The following is a 19,717-nucleotide window of genomic DNA, read 5'->3' as shown; positions in this document are numbered from 1 at the left end:
CACACCGTACAACAAAGGCCGCGGGTATATGGCGGTGTGCGAGACATTTGAGAAGATCATGTCGAGCGTGACGAAAAGGTTCTGCTCTGTGCCAGGCTCAGACCTTCTTCCTGACCAGACCTTGCATGAAATCGAAGCTGTTCATATCGCTCCTCAACTCGAAGCTCTTTGGCCTCTGTCCTGGAGATGCCGTATCGGGCAGGATTTCTTCGGCGATGAGCATTCCGTAGTCTGAGGTGATGCCTTTGATCCTCGCTTGCCATTCTTTGGTGTCTGACTCGAAAAGGAAATGATTATTGGTCTTTGTCGCTTGTTGGTCTTCATCTTCGATGCGGACCGTGACGACTTGGTTCGTGTGTAACCACATTTCATAGTACATTCGCTCAATGTTGCGATCCCATCCATTCGAGCAGAATTGCAAGTGCAGGCCTTCTAGAGCGACAAGAATGCTGGCTTGAAGACGTTCGAGAGAAACCGTCGCCACTGAACTCGAGGCAAGGGTCGAAGTCTCGCCTTCTATCGGACGATAAGCAGAAGCGGGAGCACGAATTCTGCTATCGATACCAAGATATCGTGCGATCTGCAATAACGATGTTGTCGGGCACCCATCATCGTTGTTCACGTTCAATCCAATACCAACAATGAGAGTGTAGTGCCCGCCCGAGTAACTCGTCGTGACAAGAATCCCGCCAATCTTCACATATTCGGACCCATCCGTCGCGGTGGAGTCCGGATACTTCGCATAGATGTCATTCGGCCATTTTAGTCTCACGCACTTCGCTACGGCTTTCCATCCTTCCGCATCAGGGGTTTTTTGACCGTATTGCTCAATGCCTTGTATGACGGCCATGGCTGCAAGGTACTGCACGAGCACCACGGGCGCGAGACCGCGATTGGAAATGCCTAGCTCATGAGGGACGACGACGCTGAATAAGAGGCTTCCTGGAGGAGAGAGCCAGACATTGGTCCCCCGGCCACGACCGGCAAATTGAGTCGTGGCATGAACGACTGTGCCAGCGGGTAGGTGAGGGAGTAAGATGTAATTTTTGTCGAGTAAAGTCGATGTGCTGGAGATGAGCGGACTATGAAGAAGGGTATTTCCGTACGTGCTAGGAGATTTCGCAAATGGGTTGCTGCTGGGCTTATGTGCTGCTTTTTGGAATTGCTCGAGGGAGCCATAGTACACGGAGTGGTCGAATTTTGGTGTCGTGGTGAGGGATGGATGACGCTCGAGGTGGAATATAAGATTCTTAACCGAGTCTGTCACGGCTCGTCTGTCATAATCGGCCGATCTTTGAATGGAATCAGTACTGCCTGCAATGGTTGCTTTCTCCATTGTGGCGCCACGCCCATGAATCTGAAGCAGGAATGTGTCATTTTCGCCTCGAATGTACTCGCGCCCTTCCTCGCAGTCCACGGTAACGGCGTCGCGTCGTAAAGCGATGAGGATGCTCTCGGCAGTTGCAACTCGCGCGCAAGAAAGGTGTAGAGATGAGGGAGACGATACCGGATCTAAGAGCTTGCCGTTTACGCGCAGCCCAAGCTTCAGAAGACATGCTTCTATGAAGCGTATTCTCTGCTTGTCGGTACCCAACAACGTATCGATGAGGTCGCCATATTGGGGGTTGGAAGGTTCGTTGCGATCGAGGCTTGAGCCTGAGTATCTAAGATGTGAAGGGTTAGCATCGAAATCACGAGTCACATGGTCTTGACCATACTCAGGATGAGGTCCGGTAAGAATTGCAGCTCCTTGGCCCACGCTGCAGTGGACGATGGCTGCTTTGACATTGCCTTCACCCGCGTCCACCTCGAGAGGATCTGCAAATTTCGCAAGAACCTCTACACCTCGCGAACTCAATGTTTCGGCATCTACAAACACACCGCCGCCGTTGTAATATGAATAGAATGAGTCCGGTACCGTGCTTGTGTCATCCTTTGATGCGAAAGCCGTCTTGTTAACCTCAATCGAGATTGCTCTGGCCCCAGCCTCACTCCCATACACGAACCCACTGAACGCAAGCCCACGACAAATGCCGGGGAAGAGACCCAGCTCTCTCGGGCCCACGACCTCCCATCCTTGTCGTCCGACCTCGAATTCGCATCGCGCAGAGCCAAAGTACCCTCCCGCGCAAAATCCCATCAATCTGCCACCTGCTTCAACGTACGCGCGGATGCGCCGAGTGCCGATTCCATTGAGGTCTCGACAGTAGTTCGTGTCAGCTCCACCGGGAATGACTAGCAATGCACATGTTGATGGCCATGGTTCTTGCAGTAGTTGTGTGGCAGCTACAGTTGAGACTGCATAATGTGGGGAGAGATGTTGGCGGAATGTCGCGATGGCTTGACGAACTGCTTGAGGTGAGGTGCCAGCGCCACTGTAGATTAACACATTGATTCGCTTGAGCATCGTGATCGCGGGAGTGGCGGTCGTGATTGAAGTTGAAATGTGCGGTACTGTACGAGTGCAAGTCACGTGTGGAGGTCGAGAGCAACCGCAGCACTTTCTCGATGATGTCTTTCATTCGTTCACATTTGACATCGCACCTTATCCTTTGACAACAGCAAACCCGGGAAATCCAAGTTACCGCGAGGATGTCCAAGACGGCAGAGAATGAAGCGCGGCCAGATCCGGTCGAGGACGACGATGAGCCGGATGAATGGTGAGCAACCAAGCCGTGTGATGATGAATGCATACACACAATTTCCACGAGGGTTCACGATGCTGAGCACGATTTGCTGTACACAGGGATCAACGTATTTTCAGCACAGGATGCGCAGGTGAGTCTTCCTCTATAATTAATACTCTGTCACAACGCAGCCATCACTCATGTGCACACGTATTGATCGCAAACAGATGAGAACACTTCATTGAACGACTGTTTCCGGGAGAAGAAAGATTGGCGGGCATGCAAAGACGAGGTAAGCAACATCTCTTCCATATCGATTGGAATTTCCCCTCGACCCTATACTAGCGGCGGTGATACTGACAAAATTCACTCCAATCCACAGATGGAGGCATTCAAACAATGTTGGAAACGACAGGACAATGATGTCCGCACAAGTTCAAAGGACGTTTGAATCTCGATGGAGAGCTCTCAACTCTGACGGAACGATGTAAAATATCTGTAACCACTACAACAACAACGTGAATGATCCGCCATCCATCTCGAGATTTGTTGCCACAGAACTCCAGACTGTTTACAAGTTCTTGTTGATTAACTCAAGATGAACCGGGAATACATTGCGGTTAGAAACATATCTCAATTCGTTCGGTCAGTCGATGTGGTAACCCTAAGGGAGCCGCATGCGAGAGTCGCGTCGCCCTCTGACGTCGACTGAAAGCGACGCATCGTGGAAACTGTGAAATCGTTTGTGCAGTAATAATACAACCTGGTGGTTTGGACATCGTTCCGACATTATCTCCAAAACACGAAATGACTCCCTCTCAAAGGCTCGGCATCCGCCTGCTGTCACAATTGACAAATTCGACATCAGCTACAACCGCGCTGGTACAATCACAATCGTGGTGTCGAAGTGTCGCCGCGTCCTCCATCGTCTGCCGCCACATCTCTGTGACTCCTCGACGACGACAGGAATTCCAGTCGCCGCCACCTGTACCGCCTTCAGCGCGTGCAGCGAACAATGTCGAGCGTGTTCAAAACGAACTGTCGCCCTCCTCGGATTCACATCCCATTCGCAACTTGAGCTCTGGCTTATCCGACCCTCCACCAGTCATTGCCGAGGATGGCTCACAGGTCGACTGGACGCGTTCATACCACGGTCTTTCATCTTCCCCGTTCACTGCCGAGCAAGCCGCAATCCTACAGGAAGAGCTGAAGTTTGACGACATTGAGATCAAGCCCGATGGCATAATCTATCTTCCCGAGATCAAGTATCGGAGAATCCTTAATAAGGCTTTTGGACCTGGTGGATGGGGTTTGGCGCCTCGAGGCGAGACCATCGTAACCGGATCAGTTGTCACGAGAGAGTACGGGCTTGTATGCGGAGGACGGTAAGCAATACTTTGCCCACGGTTTCGAGCATCTACTGACATATGTTCTTCTACAATGCAGATTGATATCCATTGCCCGTGGCGAACAACAATACTTCAACCCCGATGGCATCCCAACTGCAACCGAAGGCTGTAAATCCAACGCGCTGATGCGCTGCTGCAAAGATCTGGGTATCGCATCGGAGCTTTGGGATCCGCGCTTTATCAAACGATTCATGAAGGAAATGGGCAAAGAGGTCTTGGTGGAGCATCAAACGACCAAGAAGAGAAGAAAGCATTTTATGCGCAAGGACGATGAGCTCAAATGGCCACTGAAGGAGGTCAGTGTGCCAGGTGCAGCGCCCGCTGCAGCCCCGGCGGCAGCAGCGGCGACGCCAGCAGCGAGAACATATTCAAGGGCTACGCCGGCCTCGGCAGCGAAGAAGTGATGTAGGCATGAATTACGCGATGCTTTGAGGAAGAGGACATCACAATCGCCGCCCCAGTAGAAGATCACATGCTTCTGATTCCGATGGTGAACAAGAACCATAGAGAGGAGGCGCGGAGGCCTGCAGATGTGCTTGCCGTCTCACCATTCTCAGAACTACGAGCATAGATGCTCTGCTCGCGCAGTTCGGAGCGAGATCCCAACTCCGTCACGGACGAGTCTGAAAATGAGGCTGCAGTGCGTGCTCACCTTCACATATTACATTTGACGCCGCGGGTGCGATCAAGAAAGAGCAGTGTGACATGCACCACACGCATCATGCCCAGGCTTCACCCGACGCAGGGCACTACAGCCTTGTCATGTATATGAACAGAAGATTAACAGATATAGGACTATTTCATAAACGCACTCGGTACTGCAACGCGCTTGGTCATCACTTCATTGCTTTTTACAGTTTGGCTTTGATCGCCGGATCCTTCAAAGTAGAGTCAACGCCTTCAACCGGAGCAACTCCATTGTTTCCGGGCCCAGACCCGTTCCCCGAACCTGCAGAAATGCCAATAAACTCCTCATCACGAATGATTTCATGATCCTCGAGACCTCCCTCCACTCCAATGCTCGCTGGCTTCCCATCACGGTCATCCAATCCGCCCCCGCAGCCCTCGCAAGTCGATCGTCTAACCTGTTCGGCAGACGCGGACTCAGCTTGTTGCAGTGCAGCACTCATAGCCTTCTCATCCTGCACGGCGTCAATCAACGAAGAATCAAACTCACCCGTCTCAGGCACCTCCTGTTCCCCCGCGCTCTGTGTCGCGCTCATCTCACTCTCCTCTTCCTCGCCATTCCACCAGCCTTCGATTTCAAACTCGATCCTCTTCTCCACCTCAGCGTCAGGCACCCTCCTGCCTTTCTCGTCCCAGAGCGTTCTCTCCACAAAAGTGACTTTGCCATCATGATCGACCAGGATGACCGTCTGCTTCATGGTGCCATACGCGGTGCTCGATAACTGCTCCTTTCTCGGCCGAGGAATCACATCAACGACGGAAGGCTCCTCGGTGTGATGAGTCGAATCCGTCTCGGAGGAAACCTCGCCCTTCTCGGCGTTGATGTAAATGCTGCCTCGCATGCGATTGGCGTGCGTCTCCAGATCTTCGTGTGCCTGTCGTTGGGGCAGGAGGTCGATACGGAGGATTTCGAAGAGACGGTTCAGTAGGGCGGGTTCGTCGCCGCGGGCGCGGTAGACGTGGCCGTGGAGCGCCTGGCGGAGCAGTTGGCAGCCGTGAATCGTCTTCGGCCAGGTCTTATCCTCGAAGGTGCTGTTGCTGAGGGCGTGGGTCTCGTGGACGGTGGTGAGGATGCGTGGGAGTGTGAATTCGTGATTGGGATCGCTGCGGGAGGGGATGGGGGTGCGGTTGGATACGAGGGAGAGGCCTGGATATGCGGTCTCTGTTTGGACGGGTTTCGCAAATGGTGGGATGTAGGGATGATTCGTTGTTGGTTGTGTTGAGTCTGGCGTTGATATCGATGGAGAAACGTGAGCCGTGCTAGGATGATCTGAAGATGCTGAGGTCTCCGTGGTCGGCTTCGTCCTGAGCTTTCTTGAACCTTTCGCCGCTCTGAGCCGGCCGAACGCCAGAGTAAATCCGCCGACATCGTGAACTCCGACTTCCTTTGCCAGGCGCTCAACGAATTCAGCTTCGGTCTCCTCCCTCGCCCCCGGCGGCGTGCTCAAATAAGCATTTACGATGCCGCCTCGACTTTTGTCTTTCGCAACTTCCAGACCCGGCTCGCGAAAATTCGTCAGCACTGCCACTCGTCCCTGTTTCGTCATCCCGAGCCATGTGCCGCGCTCCGCACGTTGGAGGTCACGCCCACCGAGGACATGGTCGTGAGGAGCATCCCACCAATCGGCACGAAGAGTCGGGCGCGAGATGACTTCGTCGCGGTTGGAGAGAAGGACAAAGGCGTAGTCCGGATGTGCTGTCGAGATGATTGCAATGCACATCGCTGAATATGCTTCGAATGATGTTTTGAGAATGTGTTATGGTGATTGCGAGGCTTGTTTGAATTACTACGGTCAAGGACTTCGTTTTCCAAAAGAAACGCCAGATCGTGATTTTGCTCTTGAAGCAAGAATATCTCTCAATCTCATGTCCTCACAGCAACTGATACTTCGTTCTTGGGGAGCACGAGGAGCAAAGCCGAGTATTCCAAGTCAGCAATTGTCCTACAGACTTCCATCCGGACAGACTGCTTGTCCGCTAGTGACACCACGCCCAATGCATATGAATATTGATAACGATACGTGTGACCTACCTGGTTGGAGAGCGAAGTGACCAAGCGGTGAGTCCCAAGTCGTACCTGACTGTATTCAGAATATGCATCAAAGCCTGAGGGAGGAAGGGGATCGCACGAGCTAAATAGCAGGCGGTATATGGAATCTATTTCGGCACATAACACACTTTCAATGACATGGGTCTTGACTGCCTCAGGCAAATTCTCTCATAGTTTCCATGCACGTCTGGCGATTCTGACGACACGATGATTTCTCCCAGCACCGGCACCCTGCGAAGACTGACGAACTCCATCGTATCACGGTCATTACCGGGCGTGTAGACGGTGATCTCTATCTGTTGCGCTCGTGTTCATTTTGTGTTTCACATATGTGGAAGCTACGTATAGGCACCCACGCTCTGTAGCTATTTGTTCGCGATTACGATCACGGAGTCTCCCTCCGAGAACTATCAGATCTTTCCATCCAGTATCCTGCACTTTCAGACCCGCTTGCCAGGTAGAGCCGCTAAAGTAGACGCAGTCTTGTGCCTGTGGTCCTCTCGTTGTCATGTCGCTTTTCCGACCATCTTGGCTATTTACGATGATCATAGGCCAATGCAGCCTCGAATGGACCCCGATTGCAGTAATTAATCCTTGGCCTTTGAGGTCGGGGTTCCTACGTCCGAGAGAAGCAACAATGACATCGGCTCGACCGGCGTCTATCATCTCGGAAGGTATCACGTCGCCGCTCGAGCATCGGCTTTCTGTCACGTTTCCTGCCGCCTGAATGACCGATCGGCGATTCATTCCAACACAGTGTTCGTGACAAGGTGTCATGAATAAATTGATTAAATTCCTCGCAAAGATCTCGCCCGTGCTATCTCCCATCTTCGATCGATCAGGCCTCTTTTCTAATAGAGTCCCCACTTGATGTACTGATTACCGATATTGCCCTTGCACCGCATGGAGCCTGCGGCACCAACCTTGCCGTCCTTCTTAGCGAATCTCTTAATCGACTCGGCGACGATATTGACAACATCTTGATCGCCTACCCAGTAGACTACGGGACCGTTCGGAATGCCGCTCTCAACGCCGACTTTGCAGGCGCCTTTTTCCGCGACATCCGTATGAGGCCCGATGTTCCTTTCCCAATTCTGCACCGAGCCTTGGACTTCGTTGATGATCCCTTGACAATCGCTCACAAACGGTGAAGCATCGGAGGTACGGTCTTCGAATGTAAAATCCCAGCACTCCGTCTTGCCTGGTAGGGGGAGGCAGGGATACAGCGGATCATTCCGGTTGACTGTTTTCCCATTGTCGTTGTAAGCCAGTCGGGCCATGTTTGGGCTACAGACTGGCAAGGTTATGTAGCCGGGCGTCGTGATGTCTTGCTTTTGCAGAGCCTCAAGAGTGTTCTCTCTGCTCACATCTGCGAGATCGCCAACGTTCTGCATACCATTACGTTTCCACGTGTTCACCGCCCCAGTAACGATCTGCTGGACGGTGATCTTGCCCCAATCCTTACCATCAAGCGCGTCAATTCCTGGAGGTGCGGTGAACAAGACTTTGGAGCCAGCCTGACCTGTCGAGACATTATCCCCTTGGCAGAATGGATCACCATCGCACTGAACATTCGCCAACCCTTTGCCGGGTGCGGACAAGAGATAGTACAAGTCTCCGTCGACACACGCAGCAGTCTTGTGCATTACCGCTTTGGATATCTCTTTGTCAAGCGGGTCGATCTGGCCACAACGATAGCCAGAATTCATGACAAAGACGGCCTGGCTCGAGTAGTACCATGCGGTGGGCACTGCGAAGGCGTAAAAGGAGCGGGCAATGTTGGCGCGAAGCTCCTGCTGCATGGGTTTTGAGACTTGGATTTCTTTTTGTAGATTTTTCTTCCCTGCTATGAAATGGCCATTCTTGATTAGTGTCGTGAGCGTTTTAATGCTATCAGGTTCACCATTGAACAAGCGCTGGAGAGCGAGCTCATTGGCAGCTGCCCATTGATCGAGAGCCAGCCCCAGTGTCTTCGTGAAGCTGTGCTGAGCAGTCAAGTCCCATGCCGCCCTACTCAGACGAAGTCAGTGAAAGTACTCCATGACGGCATCAAATGAAATTTCTTAGAGCTCAGGAACGCTTACCCGCCCTTCTCCTGTAGATGATTATTGGCTGCGTCTGCACCGAAAGCAATCATTGCGTTCATGGTGTCTTTAGCCATGTCTGCAAGTTCGCCTTTTGCTGCGAACGCAGGTAGTTGCTTCAACGCTTGTGTTTTGTCAGTGCCATATTGAATGGGTTCGCCCTCATCGATTACGTACCACCATTGAGGAACGGCGCAGCTGTCAAAGTGCAGCCAAGGGAGACCAAAGAGATAAGAGTTTGGATCATCTTTTCGTTCGGGTCCGGAGGCGGAAGCGGTGCGAACGTCTCTTGAAAAATTCCCATGGAATTGCTTAGCACGAAGGCTGCAGCTTCTGTCAAGGCTTTGTTGTACCTAACGTATATCTGTGAAAAGCGTCAGAATGGCAGAGACTGTCGTAATGGAGCTAATCCCAAAGTGATACAAATACAAGCCAGCAACGACGTGATACGTACCATGTTGATCTGTGCAAAGGAATTCATGATCTCATAGCCTGCTGCACCGGCTTTGAACTGGCTGCACTGAAACATGGAGTTGCAGAATTCCCCCATCGAGGCGCAGTCGAGCCCAGGCGGTCCATTTAGGGTGTTCACAATTGACCCGGTGAATTCAAAGTCGTGGTTTGGGTTTGGATAGTCAACAGTTTCCCACGTTTTAACAGCATCGTTAAATGCATCATTGCAGCCAAGGGCCGTCCAACGCTCATCTGGCGTATAGTCAATGTACTTCGTGGCGTGAGGATCCGAGCACTCGATGTTGGTCCAGCCGCCGACGTGAGCCCCCGAATCAATCGGGTCCTGTCCAGAGCTCACTTTCGAAATATACGGTGTCCATCCTCCTGATCGGGCCGGGGCAGGATTGTATTGCTTCAAATCTGTGGCCCAGTCGGCGGTTCCTAACATCGCGAGTGCGTGGTATTTCTCCGTCCGTTCAGCTTTGACTTTGTCATCCATATAGCTTACCCATTGCGTGTCGTCGTAAACGAGTATGCTGGTGTGGGAATCTTTATCCACAAAATTCGCGTTAACCCGCCCAGATCGCCTCCGGTCAGCAATGATCTCAGATATCTCTGCGTTTGATAGGTAACCACTGGTGTCGGTACACCTTCCCGGCGTTGCAGGAGATTGAGAGGAACTGCCCTTGAAGGTGCATTGAGGTCCGTAACATCCTGGTTCAGATAAGGCAAATGATCGACCATAGCTTGTTACGCCCACAACGACTTTGTTCGAAGGAACGCCAGCTTTTGTGATCTGATGCCTATCAGCGACTTCATCGACTTATCGGTTCGAACGACGTACCATCACCAGTGCTCCCATAGTCTCAGTAATGTTGACGTCAGTTCGCAAACAATTTCCGGATGGACAGCCGATCTGTGACCATTGGTTGTTTGCATCCCACTACGGTGACACACGAATTAGTGGGTGAAGACCGAAGGTGAATTTTCGTTCGCTTACCTGGCCATGCAAATCGTACGTCATGTAGACAATGTAGTCACATACATCTGACATCTTCTGAATAGGAAACCCCTTGAGGTACCAATACGAGGCTGGTGCAGCGATAGAAATCTCCTTATCTGGCAATAGATTTCGGAGTAACTTAAGCAGCTCGAGATAATTAGTGCCGTCATCGAGGCTGGCAGCAGGTATGCCAGGGATGTCTTGTGCCTGTGATTTGCGAGCAACCCATTAGTAAAGAGAACAAACCACCATCACCAAGGGTTTGACTTACTCCGGGGTACTCCCAGTCGATGTTAACTCCGTCAAGATCATTAGCTATTATAAAGAAGGCTATGTTGTTGGCTAGAGCCTGGCGGTTCTTCGGTTTCACACCCTCACGGAAAAGATTATAAGTTGACGGATCTGTAGAAAATCCCCATCCGCCGATTGAGAGGATCCTCTTGATCTTGGGTAGCTGCTTAAATTGGTTGAACTCATAGCTGCTGAGCTCATCACCAACGTTGATCTTGAAGTTGCTGTCAAAAACGCCGAACGAAAAGAAGATGTGAGTCGAATCATGGAGGTTCAGCTGGGACGCGCTCTGGTAGAGGCATTTGCGCCCGAGATTGTAGCCCTCGTGGAATGCCATCTTTGAACGCGCTAATGGTTGTACACTGAGTACGACATCCATACCACAGTTCGAGATGCAGCCATTTTCGCCGGGCTTTGCAGTACCTGGAGCGCCTGTCGAAGACTTGGAAGTGGTGCAGAATTCCCTCGTCATACCGCACTGCTCTATGGTCAGAATACTGAACTTGATGTTATCGCATTCGACGCTCTCGCATCGAAAGAACTTTGACTTAACTGGCCCCAGATGTTGCAGCAAGCATTCAGTGGACATGGATTGAGTGATGAGATGTCGACACCAGTTGGTGGCCGCGCAGTTCCGGGAACTTGGGGCCCACAGACGGCGTTAGTGAGAGGGGCAGGCATTGGAGGGCTCCCGGGACTAATACAGATCACAGTCCCAAGCCAAATGTTACTGCAACCACTCCATCCCCATGTATTGTCATTGAAGGACGTCAATTGTTCAAGGGAAATACCGTACTTCGCCGCAATGACAGCGCAATTATCATTTGCGGCGACGGTTTAGCTAGCACAAGAACCGTCTTGATTTGGTCGTAGAGCGAGGTTGGGCAGGGTACCAGATGTACAACAAACATGCTCAAGTGGCTGAAGTGATCCGCAAAAGCCGTTTGCAGGATTGTAATTCGTGAAATCTTCTCCCGTAACGCCGCAGCGCTGTGCAAGCGAAGCACAGCTATCTCCCGATACTACTTGTATGGTACGGCAATCGCTGCGGCGGACGTTTTCGGTCTTTTCCACAGACACCAGTCGCACGACGGCTGTCGAATTGCCTCCCACTTGCGTGGCGTTCACTTCTTTCGAAGTAGTCGTGGATGCACCATGTGAAAAGGACATCGAAGTATCAAATAGAGGCGTATTGAAAATCGCCGGGCCTGTGACGTTGCGCACCTGGGGAAACGACAAGCATTTGGCTTCCGACCATGACTGAAGGGCGTTCTGCACGGCAGTGAACGTGCTGTTGCCGGTTACGATGATGCCGAAAACGTGTTCAGACGTTTGATGGGGTGAGCAGTATTGCATGGCTGCACTAGCAATATTGTCGAATTCATCTGACGACAGAGTGCTGGCGAAAGTCTTCAGTGCTGAGCTGCCTATGATTTGGTTCTGAAGGCCCTCGCCGATCCACATGCCAAATGAAGCTTGACCTACAGAGGCCATAAGCATCGTTGGACCCCTGACCGGTGCAAATCCATTCGCAATATATGCCCGGAATTGAGCGATCGTCGTTCGAGCATGCGCTGTGACGGAGAGACCACTTTGATCCGGCCAAGATCCGACCTGATATGTAGCATTGTCTGCCGTAGCGAATGGTTTCGGGGCTATGCCAGCATCTTCTGCGGGCAAGTTGCCCCAGTCGGGTCCGAAGGAAGTGCATGCGTAGATGCGATGTACTTGCTCGTCGTTATCCACACGATCAGCCAAAGCGAAATGAACAAATATGCTCTCTTGACAACTTTCGAACTGATGAAGACTTTGATAGACTTCCCAGTTCATCGGTGAGTGACCGGAGGTACTGCAGCGAGCCGGGCACGCGTCGCGGTTCTGGTAGCCAGGCGCCGCTGCCAGTCTGTGCCGGAAAAATTATGAATTTCCGGCAGCATGGTTGACGAAGGAAGAAAAGAAAAGAAAAAGAGATACGATAAATATATGGAGCTTCACGGCCGGCGTGTGTGGCCTCCTTGCATTCATCTTGACGAATTGAAGTGGTGGTAAGATCACGTTTGCACGTCGAAGAATCTCGTTCTCAGATCTTATATATCACAAGATCGATGAGCACCGGTGAGGGGCTTCGGGCGACCTTTCTGTCGAATGTTCAAAGAGCTCAAATACAAGCGGCACAGGACTATCTCACCTATGCTGCTATTCAAACGCTGGTTGAAGCCGCTGCGTCCACATCGGTGGACCTGGTTGGATACACGCGGGATGGGTCATCGCGCAGACGCGCCTTTGGTGATCTACGTGGTCGTAAGCTACAGTCGCACTGTTCGGGATCTTTTGATCATGTACCCTTCATCTGAACGAGTGGTATGACGAGACGCGGTCTACCATGGTGCTCGGTCTAAACTCCGCTTGAGGAGCGGGTATTAAAAGGTCATGCTTCACTAGGAAAGCGCCGCAAGAAAGCGTGTTTCACAGCGTCTATCGCACGACCTAGATCAAAACGGCGTAGTAATCAGTGCGCTTGATTGGCTGACTGACGACTCCCTTCCCGACATGTTGGACCTTGCGCCTGACCTTGCGCCTGCGAATGTCGGAAAGTTGATCGGTGCTTTACCTAGCCGTGAAGGAGGTTGTTGCTACGATCCGCCAGCGCTAAAGACAGTACGTAATGAAACACCGGACAAAAACAAGGTTTGATGAACTGCACATCTAGCGAGTTCTGATAGAGGATCGCCTGCAGACCTGAAACTGCTCGATGAACATCGATTGGTCAATTTGGAAGCACCCGCATTACGAAAACGATCTTCTTTTACACTTACGATGGCTGCTCGACGATGACACCTTATGACCATATTTGCTTTGCGAGCTTTCTTCGCCGCGATGCGATCGACCCAGTTCGGCAATCTAGACTTGGCTCTGAATCATGGATGAGCGGTGACCCAGAAAAATGTTGAGCAACGAGGTCAGAGTAACGTGACAGAGGCTTTCACCTGATTCAAAAACAAGCAGAAGAAACGCCCGCCAGAAAACTATCATATGATTCTGTCGTTTCATTCTGTGAGGATATATTGTACGTGTCATGAGCAGTCTACGCAAGCCCTCATGATCTGAGCGCCATTCGAGTGCTCAAACAGATCGATATAGCGTCTTTTTCAAGGCCACGGCGAGCGGGGGTATAGCCGTCCATTTGCGCTTATGATAATAGCAACAGCACAGTCAGGCCTACCCAGATCAAGCCTTTGTTAGTGAAAGCCATGCTGAGTGCGCCAGAAGTTGGTGAGGGAAGCGCGCAGGACGCAGCAGTGGCCTTGCACGCCGAGTATGAGACTGCTGCTGAAGCGCTTGAAATCAATGCAGGGTTAATGCTGATAGCACAAGGAACCACATTGGTCGGACTTGATCCCAGCACGGCACAAGAAGGCTGGCCGTCGTAGGCCACGGGATACACGTCTTGAACAGCGGTCACGTTCAATGCCAAGTAATCTGAATTGTGGCATGTTTGGTCAGAGAGAACTGACTCCACCAGCGGCCGCGGTGCTGATATGCTGGTCGCAAATGATAGACCTTGGGTTGACGAGTTGTACGAGTAGGTGACGTCGTCAGTAGGTCCGGAGCAATTACTGTATCGCAGAGTCCAACGGAAAATCCAGAGACCTTCGGATGCAGCCAATGCGCCGGTACGATCTGTCGCGACATAAATGTTTCCGATCGTAGAGTTGAGGTCCTTCAATTTCAAATCGTTCGAATATATGGTGAAGTTGGCAATGTCTTTCCGGGAGAGGCTCCAGCGGATCGAGGTCAATCCCAGCGAAGCAGCAAGTTGAGGATTTTGCAAGGCAAACAATATCGGCGTGTTGTCCGTCGGCGCCCAAGTTCCATTTCGAGGAAAGACCAGATGCACTAGAAATGTGCCTGGACCGGCCATGGCGAGCGTGGTGCTTACCAGGAGCGCGGTCACAAACAAAGACACCGCAGTATTCATGTTCGCGCGGGACAGAGCCGATGATGAGGAAGTCGGAACAAAAGAGACAAGAGATAAGCAAGTAGAACGATTGCGCTCAAGTGACGACACAGGCGCCAGGAAAGACCAAAAAAGCGCGTTCGTCAGCAAGTCTCGGAGCCAATCCGAGTGTCAAAAGAGCAGGACCGAGCCGACGACTATTCACGACGAAACGGATGGGCTCAAAGCTGAGACGTGCAGGTATGCATGCCACGCATGGCGACAACAGACAGGGCGTCGGTTCTTGCACAAAGATAGGAACCCTTTGTCTCCAACTGTTTCAAAATAGATTCGCGGCGCAAGTCACAGGAGTGAGGCACGGGCAGCGGTGCCGCAAACTCGCCGTAGACCAGCTTCCAGGGCTCCATCACAGAGATAACGTTTTCTCGGCGACCCGCATGGCGCTTACATATTCATACATACGAGTATCGCGCCAGGATACATAGGAAAGCGTTCCAAAGTTGTCTGCAAGGAGGAGCCAGGTCTGCTGTCTGGTGTTCGTCGCACAATGCATCAGCGCAGCGCATTGTTGCGGCACAGGCTGGAGTTTCAAGCTTGATCTTTTCTGGGGGTTGCTGTAGACACCTCAAGTTCTAGTCCGCGGGATGATTCACCAGATCCAGCGTCATGGCCTTCATTGCTATTTTGGTCGGTTGACTCCGTGGGAGCGACATCCTGAGCACCTGATGTTTTTGCGCTTCTGAAAGTCCGGGGATCACTGCCCTCCCCATAATGGCGCCTTTCTCTGAAGGTGCCCTTTTTCCTTTGTTCCTTGATGGATCTGGCTTGTTTTTGCGTGATTTTCGCGATTTTCGCGAGTTTGATTTGTGAAGGTTCTTTCAATCCCAAGTATTTGTAAGCTTCAAGCACTCCATATGCTCTGTTCTTCTGTGGTGTGTTGAGGTGAGCAGCCTGCGGAGCCATCGCGAGAGCAGGGCAAGTTGGAGGGCCTATCTCAGCTTCCCAACTTCAGTAATAAGAATTTGGCAACGACGTGTTGAAACAACAGGATCTTGCATGCGATCAGAGGTTTGATCAATGACTGTCAAGAGCTACAAAGGTTCGCGTCAAAAGTATGAATATTGGGAGAGCGTCGACGCGTTGATCTTTCGGAGGTGGATTTCGCGGCGGAAGTTGCCCGTTTGCCCTTTCACCACGTGACTATGTTGCAGAATAGTTGCGCATACCACCAGTGTTTGCACTTCTGTTTACTCGGAGCAAAACCTCCGAGCAGGGATGCCTTTGTAATGATAAACCGAAGCCAGGCCGCTACTTGGACTCTGATGTTTCCGTCCAAACCTTGGAAGACGTTCCTCGATTGGAACGGCGAAGTTCCCAGATCACCATCCTGAACTTCGACGATTTCCATCTACACGCTTATCCTTTGAGTCACAATGACATCTGTCAGGCGCATGGATATCCCCGAGGCTGCAGACACTCTGCACAAGTTTGTCTACTCAGGCATCCTTGGGTCCACCGAGGGAATGGGCGTGAGCTACGCGCTGCTCGACACTTTTAGACGAGAAGTTCACGTACTCTGCGGCCCTATCCCACACACCTGACCGAGAAGGTCCCGTGGATCGATTCCGAATTGAGGTTGACCGAGAAACCAAAGAGGCCTCGGCCCCAGAGAAGATCGGGATCTCAGCCGAAGAGATGCAAGCGGCTGTATTGCCGGCAATCGGCGAAACACTTGCGACATCGTGCAGATTTATCGACGGAGGTCTGAGCATCTCTTGCAAAGTAACGACGACAGAGAAGCCAGATCTCACGTATGTCGTACAAATACGACACCACGGGAATGTAGCATCGATGGATGCCTTGATGAAGTACGTGCAACAACATAGCGAGCCGGGCATTCTACCAATGCCTGCGGTCTTCTCCATTCCTGGTGAAGCGGCACATCAAGCAGCAACGGGATTCGGAGGACAGATGACACAATTCTCACCCGGTGTGATTGCAGAGCGTGTATAACCCGACATGCCGCATTCTCAAAAAATCGAATTTGTGCAAAGCATGGCACTTGCCTGGCAAGCTTGTTGGAGCGCCCCGATCCCACCGCCGCGACAGGTTGGCGAATTGCTCGCGACGACAGATGAGAACGATGTCATCAGCGTGAGCGTTGGGCCCAATCGTCACTTCAGCCTTGGTGGCCCGTTAACATCAGTGCGAGATTGGTTGGAAGGGCGAATACGACATGCTCATACAAGCTTGCAGAAATAAGAAGGTATAGATGAGTACAAAGCTCAATATCTTGAGCCCGTTCAAAGCCTGGTCAACAACCGCCTGCATTGCATCCCAAAGTCGGTATAAGACTGCCCTGTTGTGGCACTACATGTCGATATGGGTCTACACAACGTGCTCGTGGCCGATGAGAACCATGCCAAGATGAATGCCGTCATTGACCGGGAGTTATGTGCATCTGCGCCGTTCCTCGCCGCTTACGATTGCATCGATGCGCTCTTCAGAATGGGCGCACCGAATGGACATGGGCCGGGATACCCACGAGCGGACGAGCTTCGTACTGCCTTTTGGTCTGCGATTCCAAAGTGGCAGACTCACCAACAAAGTGATGCTGCAAAGAACTTCATAGAATGGTTTCACTTCGCTCGAAAGATGAAGCCCGAGTATTGCTCTCGGCAGCTACCAAAGTCTGAGAAGATGGAATTCTGGGGAGAAAACATCAGGGTTGTCGAAGCTATGCTGGCGAATTACGGTGCGGAGTGATTGTGGTTCAGGAGTCCACAGGATGAGTCGCTGGATTGGCAGCGATGCAACGACCATAGACGTATCCACGGTACTGAGCTCACGCGGCACGCGAGGTTCGCACCAGCACCAACAACACTGGAACAGGCAGGAAAGCGAGCTCGCAAGCCTTTTAACCACCTCAATCCATCTTGCCCAGCCTGGACTCTGTGTTTTCAATATAGTGGCGTGCGAAGGGTTTCGCAAGAATGGTCGTCGAGCATGCTTCCGAAGGTTGTTCATGCCGCAGCGATGATTCCGATACAACAACGAGCTGCAACGATCTCAATCTCGCCGTCGCAGCAGTCTCCATGTCCCCTTCACACAAGTCAAGAGCGTCATCTAAAGCAAGTTTAGCACAAGCCTCTCCGGATTCTACAGCTGAGATTGCGCAGTGGGGTCCTCTCGTGCGCTGCGAGTCGGATACTACGTGTACGTGGAGATCATCGCCCGAAGAGCACGCCGACGATGTTTGCGTCGAGTATCATTACCTGGAACCCCGAAGCACACACTTTCAATCAAGTCTTCCATTGCAGCGGTAGAAATTATTTCTTACAATTCGTTCCACTCCTATTCTAAACGACTTTCAGTGCAACGCGCGAATGACCTTCAACAAGTCGCCTGTGACGCCCATCGCAGTGACTTCCGCACCCGCACCAGCACCCTGAACAATGAGTGGGTTGTTCCCATACCGCTTCGTGTAGAAGTTGATGATGTTATCGCTGCCTTTCAGCGCCGCAATCGGGTGACTGGTATCAAATTTCTCCAATCCGACCTTGACCGCGCCAGCCGCGACATCGATACTTCCCACGAATCGCACAACCTTGCCTTCGGCCGAAGCCTCGCTCTTGACCTTATCCATCTGTGCATCGAACTCGGGTAGTCGGGCGAGGAAGTCGTCTCCGCTCGTGCACGACTCCAACTCCTTCGGGATCAAACTCTGGACCGGGAAAGCGGTGGGGCTGGCGACCTTCAAGCCCGCGATCCGCGCCAGGATGGTGAGTTTTCGCGCGACATCCAAGCCGTTCAGATCATCCCGCGGGTCGGGCTCGGTGTATCCCAAATCCTTCGCCTTCTTGACCTCGGCGGCGAAAGCACCGCCCGCGGCACTGCCGACTGGCTGAAAGGAGTTGAACAGGAAGGACATTGTGCCGGAGAAAACGCCCTCGATGCGAGTGACCTCATCGCCGGTGTCGACTAGCTCGCGGAGGGTGCTCAGGACGGGAAGACCAGCGCCGACGGTGCTCTCGTGGTAGATGTATCCATTCGATGGCGCGCCGGTGCCGTTCGCTGCGGCGCTGAAGATCGCGGACCACAGGTCATATGAGTCAGAAAAGGCTTTCTTGTTCGGCGTCACGATGCTGATTCCTCGTTGAAGGGCGGCAGGGTAGGAGGCAGCGAGGCCAGCATCGGAGGTGTTGTCCACGAGAACAACGCGGCCGGGTGCTTGCGCGAGCTGGCCGTAGGTCTCGTTGAGCGGAGGTGGTGGCGTGCCGGATTGGTCGAGCTGGGTGGCGACAGTGCTGATATCGAGAGCAGCCCATGAGGAGCTGAAGAGACGTTTGGTGCTTCGCTGGGCGAGAATCAACCGCAGATCAATCGCAGGAGTTTGTTGTGCGAGGCGTTGGCGAAGGAAGTCGAGTTGGCCGAGGAAGGCCTTGCCGACACCGCCGACGCCAATAACGCCAATGAAGATGGTTTTGGAGGCTGACATTTTGAGAAATGGATTTCACTGTAATGTAATGGGTTTGAAGTGGAAACGCGAGTCTGATCTATTGAACAAACTTGTTATGACAACTTCATCGAGCCAATGCGAATGCGGGGCAGTGCTGGAAATTGTGTGATCTGACCCTGACGATCATTGTCACGATCTGGCGAGGCCACGAGGGCCGCGACGGAGACGTCATCAGCAAAACACGCGATCAAAATCCAAACACAGTGTCTAGATTTTCAAACTTTCCCACAAGGCATAGTAGACACTTAGTGATACCAGCGGATACGGCACATGGGGCTGAGAAATGGTCGCTCGCTCAAAACTACCGTAACATAAATTTTATTCTATAATGGCATTAGATTAGCCCTGTCTACTTTGCTTTCGAAACGAAAATCATCGGAAGATCGTCAAGATCTGTTACAGGCTGCTCGAACCGAGTCTAGCTCAGTTGCCTGGGAAAATTACGCTGGAAACCACACAAGCAAAAAGAATGAAAAAGGAATGGCTGAGCCCGAAGGAACTCTCTCGATCGCCGATCCACGGCGGCATTCCCAGCAACTGTTTCTCGCCAGATCCTGCTGACGTCTGAGTGTCTTCCTGCGAACACTCCCCTGGAAGTAACGCCTCATGCGCCGTCAACCTTTCTGTCAAACAAGA

At 52.1% G+C, this 19,717-nt stretch overlaps 9 protein-coding genes across 9 annotated transcripts; 4 read left to right on the top strand and 5 right to left on the bottom strand.

Annotated features, from left to right (window-relative positions):
- Window positions 1-97: 97 nt before the first annotated feature.
- On the bottom strand, window positions 98-2,407 carry K489DRAFT_407342 (class II aaRS and biotin synthetase; the record flags this gene model as incomplete). The annotated part of the gene is made up of 2 exons (XM_033607354.1): window positions 98-1,664; window positions 1,719-2,407. 2 exons carry the CDS (start codon window positions 2,405-2,407, stop codon window positions 98-100), a joined length of 2,256 nt encoding a protein of 751 aa, XP_033463659.1.
- Window positions 2,408-2,528: 121 nt separating this feature from the next.
- On the top strand, window positions 2,529-3,300 carry K489DRAFT_377052 (uncharacterized protein). The gene is made up of 4 exons (XM_033604070.1): window positions 2,529-2,660; window positions 2,747-2,778; window positions 2,855-2,919; window positions 3,010-3,300. The coding sequence occupies exons 1-4, from the start codon at window positions 2,593-2,595 to the stop codon at window positions 3,076-3,078; spliced, it is 234 nt and encodes a 77-aa protein (XP_033463658.1). The 5' UTR covers window positions 2,529-2,592; the 3' UTR covers window positions 3,079-3,300.
- Window positions 3,301-3,434: 134 nt separating this feature from the next.
- Window positions 3,435-4,440, top strand: K489DRAFT_313187 (Mgm101p-domain-containing protein; the record flags this gene model as incomplete). The annotated part of the gene is made up of 2 exons (XM_033600919.1): window positions 3,435-4,012; window positions 4,074-4,440. 2 exons carry the CDS (start codon window positions 3,435-3,437, stop codon window positions 4,438-4,440), a joined length of 945 nt encoding a protein of 314 aa, XP_033463657.1.
- Window positions 4,441-5,008: 568 nt separating this feature from the next.
- Window positions 5,009-6,830, bottom strand: K489DRAFT_377049 (DUF833-domain-containing protein). The gene is made up of 2 exons (XM_033604069.1): window positions 5,214-6,830; window positions 5,009-5,121 (listed from the first exon to the last, which is right to left on the bottom strand). Exons 1-2 carry the CDS (start codon window positions 6,442-6,444, stop codon window positions 5,117-5,119), a joined length of 1,236 nt encoding a protein of 411 aa, XP_033463656.1. The 5' UTR covers window positions 6,445-6,830; the 3' UTR covers window positions 5,009-5,116.
- Window positions 6,831-7,624: 794 nt separating this feature from the next.
- K489DRAFT_386891 (glycoside hydrolase family 18 protein) lies at window positions 7,625-13,156 on the bottom strand (the record flags this gene model as incomplete). The annotated part of the gene is made up of 10 exons (XM_033606269.1): window positions 7,625-8,783; window positions 8,858-8,981; window positions 9,035-9,221; window positions 9,450-10,106; window positions 10,155-10,253; window positions 10,311-10,520; window positions 10,585-11,087; window positions 11,153-11,399; window positions 11,514-12,507; window positions 13,140-13,156. 10 exons carry the CDS (start codon window positions 13,154-13,156, stop codon window positions 7,625-7,627), a joined length of 4,197 nt encoding a protein of 1,398 aa, XP_033463655.1.
- Window positions 13,157-13,340: 184 nt separating this feature from the next.
- On the bottom strand, window positions 13,341-14,683 carry K489DRAFT_121155 (uncharacterized protein). The gene is made up of 2 exons (XM_033598966.1): window positions 13,421-14,683; window positions 13,341-13,349 (listed from the first exon to the last, which is right to left on the bottom strand). The coding sequence occupies exon 1, from the start codon at window positions 14,581-14,583 to the stop codon at window positions 13,795-13,797; it is 789 nt and encodes a 262-aa protein (XP_033463654.1). The 5' UTR covers window positions 14,584-14,683; the 3' UTR covers window positions 13,341-13,349; window positions 13,421-13,794.
- Window positions 14,684-15,995: 1,312 nt separating this feature from the next.
- On the top strand, window positions 15,996-16,575 carry K489DRAFT_367808 (uncharacterized protein; the record flags this gene model as incomplete). The annotated part of the gene is made up of 2 exons (XM_033602892.1): window positions 15,996-16,091; window positions 16,129-16,575. 2 exons carry the CDS (start codon window positions 15,996-15,998, stop codon window positions 16,573-16,575), a joined length of 543 nt encoding a protein of 180 aa, XP_033463653.1.
- Window positions 16,576-16,944: 369 nt separating this feature from the next.
- On the top strand, window positions 16,945-17,328 carry K489DRAFT_428959 (uncharacterized protein; the record flags this gene model as incomplete). The annotated part of the gene is made up of 1 exon (XM_033608354.1): window positions 16,945-17,328. One exon carries the CDS (start codon window positions 16,945-16,947, stop codon window positions 17,326-17,328), a length of 384 nt encoding a protein of 127 aa, XP_033463652.1.
- Window positions 17,329-17,707: 379 nt separating this feature from the next.
- K489DRAFT_377046 (uncharacterized protein) lies at window positions 17,708-19,167 on the bottom strand. Its single transcript, XM_033604068.1, has one exon. It carries the CDS (start codon window positions 19,058-19,060, stop codon window positions 17,933-17,935), a length of 1,128 nt encoding a protein of 375 aa, XP_033463651.1. The 5' UTR covers window positions 19,061-19,167; the 3' UTR covers window positions 17,708-17,932.
- Between the last annotated feature and the right edge of the window lie 550 nt (window positions 19,168-19,717).

Source organism: Dissoconium aciculare, assembly GCF_010015565.1.
Source record: "Dissoconium aciculare CBS 342.82 unplaced genomic scaffold K489scaffold_2, whole genome shotgun sequence".
NCBI lineage: Eukaryota > Fungi > Ascomycota > Dothideomycetes > Mycosphaerellales > Dissoconiaceae > Dissoconium > Dissoconium aciculare.
Note: the sequence above shows the minus strand (reverse complement) of the source record. Positions and strands in the feature narration are given on the sequence as shown.